Source organism: Patagioenas fasciata, chromosome 15, assembly GCF_037038585.1.
Source record: "Patagioenas fasciata isolate bPatFas1 chromosome 15, bPatFas1.hap1, whole genome shotgun sequence".
Classification (NCBI taxonomy): Eukaryota; Metazoa; Chordata; class Aves; order Columbiformes; family Columbidae; genus Patagioenas; species Patagioenas fasciata.
This window is the reverse complement of record NC_092534.1, coordinates 16,712,015-16,719,116: the sequence shown is the minus strand read 5'-3', so window position 1 is coordinate 16,719,116 and position 7,102 is coordinate 16,712,015. Positions and strand designations below refer to the sequence as shown.

The 7,102-nt window shown below is 45.6% G+C and overlaps 1 protein-coding gene across 2 annotated transcripts; it reads left to right on the top strand.

The window, feature by feature from the left end:
• Positions 1-477: 477 nt before the first annotated feature.
• FOXL3 (forkhead box L3) lies at positions 478-5,201 on the top strand. 2 transcript variants are annotated; one of them, XM_071815248.1, is made up of 3 exons: positions 478-649; positions 1,503-1,569; positions 1,917-5,201. In XM_071815248.1, the coding sequence occupies exons 1-3, from the start codon at positions 543-545 to the stop codon at positions 2,397-2,399; spliced, it is 657 nt and encodes a 218-aa protein (XP_071671349.1). In that variant the 5' UTR covers positions 478-542; the 3' UTR covers positions 2,400-5,201. The 2 variants fall into 2 exon arrangements, with proteins under 2 accessions (XP_071671349.1, XP_065707076.1); XM_065851004.2 differs by having other exon boundaries at positions 1,401-1,569; positions 1,917-5,198.
• The last annotated feature ends 1,901 nt before the right edge of the window (positions 5,202-7,102 follow it).

The window sequence follows — 7,102 nt, the reverse complement described above, 5'->3', positions numbered from 1 at the left end:
AAAACTCCAAAGGGGGAGCACTCGGGGGCTGGGGGGAGCTGCACTCTGTTCTCAAAGTTGAATTTCCAAGCGGAGACCTTGAAGCGTGATTTATTAACATCACGCTGTTTGCTTTTGTCACGTTGTGGATGTGGCGGGGACGCGCTGGCCCCTCTCCAGCCCGGACCACCCAGCGAGCCGAGCGGAGCTACCGGCGCTGCACACCCCGGTTCAAAGGTTCGCCCCCAATTCGCCAGCCCCATCCGTCACCAGCCGCCGGGCTCCGCCGCCCCATTGGAAGCAATGGCAATAACAACAATAACAACCACCCCCCCCTAAAACAAGAAAATATCCTAACAGACGGGCTGTCTGGGACGCGAGGATTGCAAAAACAATCCCCACCCCATCACAGAGAGTGTGTGCATGGAGGAGAGGGAGCGTGGGGAGGGGGCAGAGAGGGAACGAGACAGAGAGGGGAGGGAAGGAGGGAGGAGGGAGTCCAAGCTCTGAGAAACATCACTCCATCTCTCTCACTCCACGGGAGCTGAGCAAGGAGCAGGACGATGTTTGACAACACGCAGTACCCCTATAACTGCTTTAATTATGATGGGGATGATTATCCTACCTGTAGTTCTGATGAAGAGAAAAAATTCACCAGACCGGCGTACAGGTAAGAGGAAGTTTTTCCAGGTCCCCCCGTCTCCTGGGGAGGTTTCTGCGCTCTGGGATGGTGGGATGACAGCTCCTGGGGGAGCTCTGGACCTCTCCCCAGGTGTGCGCAGCGGGTCTGGCCCCGGCGTGGGCACCGCGGGAGGCAGATCGCCGTCCCTCTCCGTGCTCGAAGTGTTCATGGTTTGTTTCCTCCGTGTGGGGTCACAGCAACTCCGGCACGCTGTTGAGCCACCAGGTCTCAGATGGTCCCCTCCGACCTCCAGAAGCCCCAGGAGAAGGGGAATTAAACGTGCAGTGTGCCAGTGGGTGAACGGGATGCAGATAATTCGCAGTGTGGTGGGAAGATGCGTGGTGTAGGTGTTCATAGGGGCACCCGAGGTACTTTCCATGAGCAGGCAAGGTCTCCAGTGCAGTGTCTCAGTCTGGTGTGTCACTGCAGCTCAGGGGAAGTTTGCTGGCGGGGTGTGAGAGGTGGGTGATGTTTCTGTGATCCTGTATCTGAGCTCTCTGTGCTGAGCACCAGGGCAAACAGCCCAGCTGGGACTCGATTGCTTGGAAGTGATGTCTGAACAGCACCCCGGGGGCTCGGGGTGGAGAGACAGTGACCACGACTTCTCCCTGGGCTGTCTCAGGGTGCAGATCCACCAGGACAAGCTTTGGGAGCAGGATACAGGCACACACATACCCATGTGGTCCTAAAAACCGAGTATGTAAGGAGGTGGTGTAACAGTAAGTTTTCCTTTTTTCAGCTACATTGCCTTAATCGCAATGGCCATCCAGCAAAGTCCTTCAAATAAAGTCACCCTCTCTGGCATTTATGACTTTATAATGAAGAAATTTCCTTACTACAGATCAAATCAAAGAGCCTGGCAGAACTCCATCCGACATAACTTATCGCTTAACAGTTGTTTTGTAAAGGTAAGATCAGTAACTGTGTATTTACATACACTCTGTGCATGGCTGAAAAAGAATGATGCAGGAATAATCTCATCACTAGGAGAGAAGGGAAACAAACAGCTGAGCTGTGAATCACTTAAAACCTCTCTGAGTTGTCAATTATAAAGAGTATATCCTTGTCTGCTGCGTGCTAATAGATAACAAATTGAAGAGGATGGAGTTTACATCCTATTCGTATAATGAAAGAGAACAGGCTTAAAAGCCTTGTCATATGTGTTTACACCATTCTTGAATGTAAATGGAATCAGATGTTAAGCAGCAGCATCTGTAACACATACAAATACTGAACTGCCTTTAAATAAATACAGGTTCCCAGAACAGAGGGAAACGAGAAGGGGAAAGGAAACTATTGGAGCTTTGCAACGGGATGTGAATCCATGCTGGATCTCTTTGAAAACGGGAATTACAGGCGAAGGCGAAGGAGGAGGAACGTGAAAAGGGAGCATAAGGAGCAGAGACCAAGCAGAGGGAAAAGTCCTTCATCCCCCAAGATACCTCCTGTGGACTACGCTTTAAACAACATTTCGTCTTCTGAAAGTAAACACGAGAGAGCTGAATCGGGCCCGAGACTACTGGAGCCTCGTGGCTTTGCTCCTAACAGCACGACCAGCAGGCAGAGCCTCAGCACCTCCTCCTTAGCAAAATCAGATTCTGAAATCAAATTCAGCATCGACTACATCCTTTCAGCCCCCGACCCTTTGCCGGTCCTGAGATCTCAATATAACATGCAAGAAAGCAAATATCACCTACTGGAGACCCAGCAAATTAATCTCCAGTTCTGGACAATGTGATGCTGTTGGTGACAGAGTCTGAGCTGCCGTGAGTTCAGCAGCCGCACGTCGGTGAAAATCAGCCGCTCGTCGCCTCCTTTCCCCCTGAGCAGCGCTGGGAAACGGCAACCGATGCACCACCCGGTACCCTGTCTGCACCCAAAGAACTTCGCTGACGTTAAAGCATAAATAACAGCTACCAATATGGGTTTTCGCTACGCTCAAATTAATGAAATGCTAGCTTTGTTTTCTGAACTGTCATGGACATCATTTCACACCACAAAGAGTTTCCTTTCCCAAGCATGAGCTGTTAAAAAGAGACTTGCTTATCACTCCTTGCTTTGTTAAAGACAAAGTGAATTTGATTCCACTTTCACTGGTGGAAATCAGGATTAATTCCACTGAAGTATATAGGTCAGAACTTAAGCTGATGTAAAGCAGTGTAAGGCTGCCGACTTACACGGGCTGAGAATGTAAGTGGGGTGGGGGGGCTTTATTTTCTTAAAAGGAATCACAGAAAATCACTCTGCCTTCCTTTTTTATTTTTCATTTTAAAATAATGTTTAAACTGTTTTGCAGCTTTAATTCATCATTAATTAGAAAATGTAGTTGTTAGTAAGTGTTTAAATTATATTTTTGTGGGTATTCAGGACAGAGTTGTTTAGACTGTTGAAGTGAAGTTGTATTCAAAGTAATCCCAAGAAAGCCAGTTGCAAGAGTGCTGAGCTCTGGTGAGCAACGTGGCAGAGGCACAGGGCCTCTGATGCCTTGGCTTTTAACGAGAATGAACGTCTCCCCCTGTACTATCAGAAAGCTCCTTGAGATACTGCAGGAAAGCCCTTGGACGTATTTCATTTGGCAAGCGCGAAGGGAGACCCGGCTTTGCGAGAACCTGAGTTCAGTGTTGACCAAAGCCAGAATTCCACCTACCTGCTTCAGCACAACTTGTGTATTTCTATTAAATAGATTTTTATTGATTCTTCTTGCAAGCAATGACCAAAGTGGCACTTGATCTGATTTCAGCAAAGCTGGTGAAATTTCTAATTTACGGATAGCAGCGTTAGATCATGAGCTCTGTTTCTATAACAAGCTGTTTCATTACCATTTACACACAGTGGGGTATTTCAGGAGAGAACCCGATGGACAATGATGAACTACAACGAGCATTTAAGAACTTGCTTTTATACAACTTGTTGACGATGAATTGCTTCCCAGGAGCCAACAGCAACGTGAGGAAAGACTCCACAAAACCGCGGGTTTGGCTTGGATGCTACAGCCCTCACCTGCTGCAGGCTAAAGGGAAAAGACACGGGCTCTGGTGGTTTTCAGCGATTATATACAGAGATCAAATTATCTTTGCAACACGAACTAAAGGTAAATGAAGGTATATGAGATAAGATTAAGCAAACTTGTGCTAGAGGTATGCTCAGGCATGACTTGAATTTTTATGCAGAAGCTTTGACATTTCACTAAGTTATTTTACATTGTGTCTAATATATACTGTACATTTATACTATATATTCTTATATATTGTTATTCAGAAAGGGAGCAATATCACTGCACTTATATGTTGTAAAAATGCATGATGTATGTTGGCATGATGCTGAAACTCCTGCCATATACTTAGAAATTTACCATCAGTGGTATTTCATACTGATCGGTAATAAACGCTCATTTTTTGGAAAACTATAAACCTTGCTATGTTCAGGCGTTTCCACAGCGTACAGGAGCCTTGTGTCTTCTTCAGGAAAGACAGAATGGAAAATCCTATCATTTCCATCACTGCATGTCTTCCAAACTTTGAAGCAATGATTTCTTGTGACCAAATGCTGCCTTCAAATAGGAGCTTTCAATTCTCTTTGAATCAATGGTTATTCTGGGTGATTATCTGAGAGCAAAATTTGACTCATTAGACCTGATTGATCTGCTGTTTACATTGATGTTGGAAAAAGAAGAAAACCTCTGGGTCACTGAACGGATGCATTGATTCTCATTTTAAGAGGGACAAGAATTTGCTCCTTTGGTACTTATGCTTGTTAGTAAATGAGTGTGGGAAGAGCATGTCCTCATTTAGTACTGCAATGTATGCATGCACTCGTGGGCTGGTATGTGTGCACCTCTAGGATCCTACCTACCTGTGTATATTCCTGCTTTAAACACAAACTTTTTTCTCTTTATTGTTTTAAACATCGCAGTGCTGCTGTTGGGCTGATAGCTACAGTACACATCCACGCTATATTGGAAATACATATTTTTTTTTGCTGTGAAATGTGTGAATATGATTCTTACTCTGTGTTCTTCGCTAATGCTGCCAGGAAAAGGTAACTCAGTGATGGCAGAAGTTCTTACAGCGGGCTGCTGAGATCAATGGCGATACAGTTATGGCTACTAATCAATATCGGATTAATGTATTAGCAAAGGCAGAAATACACCCAAGCAGATATACGAAACTATTTTCAGTAAGATGAATTAATATGCACGAATAGCCATGTTCTTTGCTCACAATAAAGTGCCTGCTAGGAGAGGATGTCATGACTGAGTTTCCCTAACATATAATCAAAGAAATTTGTGTACAAATAGGTGTTAACATTTGTTTTGCAAAGGATATCAATCATATTTCAAAACACGAAGGGACTCATTTCAATTTGCCCAGTATATTATATTCTGACGACTCCAGAAAGGTTTCCAGCACTTAAAGTGAATGGCATTTAATATAGAACAACATAACAGGGGTGAGGGCTAGACGTGACCTTATTCAAATGTCGTAGCCATTACAAAGCCATTCCCAATGTAATTATAATTAAATACTTTATGCCTTTCTTGCAAATCCTCTGATCGATCATTGATATTAGCATTAATATTGTATTACCCCCAAGCAAATGTCTCCCACACAAGTGTTATGGATCACCAGGTTTCCATTAACAAAGTTGTGAGCTATTGCCGTATGCTGGTCATGGATAAATTTACGTAAATTACCTTTTCTAAGGAAAGGGGGGAAAAGTCGAGGTTTTTCTCCTTTAATCCCTGCACTCTGAGTCTAGAGCTATTTCTTCGGCTCCATCACAGCCTGTCAGCCTCTCACATAAAACCATAATGAAAGAAAAAGTCAAATCTGGCAGGAATGTCCCTCTTTGCCCTGTTTCGAAGCAGATGGATACGCTGCAGATGCAGCTTGTTTGGTACACAGGTTGAAAGGTGAGCTGAAGCCAGGCTGAGCAGTGCGGGACAGGGGGCTGCACCCCACCAAACCATCACGGGGCTGTTTGGGCAACGCACGGCAGCCAAAGCGAGAAAAGGCATTAATTCCTCATCTCAAGAAGTCTTCCCTTGAGAGACCCTGGATGAGCCATGGATTTCCCCCTTTGGGGGCTGTCACCATCTATCCCAAGCCTGGGATGAGCCGTCTGTCCTCTCCTTTTAGAACCATGAACACCTTTAGAAAGTTGAGAGGTTTCAGCCTCACTGAAGGACCCTGGGGTGTTTTGTTTATTTATCCTTTAAGGAAGCCTTCCCATGATTTTGATGGAGCGACACCAGGTTATTCTGCAGCAATCTGACTTCCCACGATTTAATTTCTTAGGCTGTTGTCACTGGTGTCACAGAAGTGGGTTTTGTACAGCGTGATGCTCTGCCCCAGAGAACATCAACGCAGCGCAGTGGTTGACCTCACCTACGGGAACCTTCCCTCGGCACAAACTCCTCATCGTTACGGGAGCATTAATGCAAAGTAGGATAGCTGAAAACAAACCGGTTCTTTGTCAGTAAAGCCAAGTTCCCTTGTTTTTCTGCGAATCAGATAGATCTTATTAGTTGAGACCCATTAACTCCCTGTATAAACAGAAGCTGTGTTCAAAGAGCATTTGAAGGTCAACTGCATGTTCCCTTCAAGCCGAATCAAGATTTTTGCACCATTTTCTGATCACAGAGCCTTTTCCTTTTGGGTAGCAATTACCCATTCAGGTCCAAATCTTGTGTGTCCTGCCAGCCTCTGCCAATAGAGGGGACACACTGTGAAGGAAAGGGATTTGGAGGGACAAGCCTTGGGGAGAAATGCTCTGCTACATGTCTTCCAGTAGTGCAGAGCTGGTTGGGACTCTGTGAATGGTACAGTGTGAAGGCTCTTGGGGTTGTGTGTGAAGTGTCTGTACTGTAAATCAAGGGCAACATCTCCCCAGTGTCCCACCACACCCACGTTCAGGAGAAAAAGAGAAGCTACCCCACAGGAACTCAACCTTCACCTCTGGCCGTGTAACACGAATCCCCCACTGCCTGTGACCAGCACTTCAGCTCCCAAACTCCGGACATGGAAACCCTGCGCTGCTCCTTCCAGTTGGCCTCTCCCCTCTCTGGCTCCTCTGGGGCATCTTCTCCTCCCAGCCGGGAGGGTGTAAATCCTCACAAATCCATTAACTTGGGTACAATGACTTTTGGAATTGAAGCAGCACGTGTGAAATTGAGCTTTGCGTATTGTACCCAATGTCTCTACTCACACAGTCTGCCAAACGGTGCCAGCGACTGATCTCCTAGATAGCGTTCTCAGAGTAACAAATGGTCCTGTATCTTTATTTTGCCTCAGCATCCAGCTTCCAATTGCTTTCTCCTGAACATGGGCACCATATGCACCGCAATGCACAAAGAACCTAGTACACACTCTTTGTCTCTGTTTCACTGTGAATGTCTTTCTTGTTGCACTTCGGGTCATTAAATTAAAGAACAGGGTAGGT

Coding starts and splice junctions, on each gene's coding strand:
- FOXL3 (XM_065851004.2), top strand. CDS start 543: ATGTTTGACAACACGCAGTACCCCTATAACTGCTTTAATTATGATGGG. Junction 650..1,400: donor TTCACCAGACCGGCGTACAG/GTAAGAGGAAGT, acceptor TCCTTTTTTCAG/CTACATTGCCTTAATCGCAA. Junction 1,570..1,916: donor TTAACAGTTGTTTTGTAAAG/GTAAGATCAGTA, acceptor AAATAAATACAG/GTTCCCAGAACAGAGGGAAA.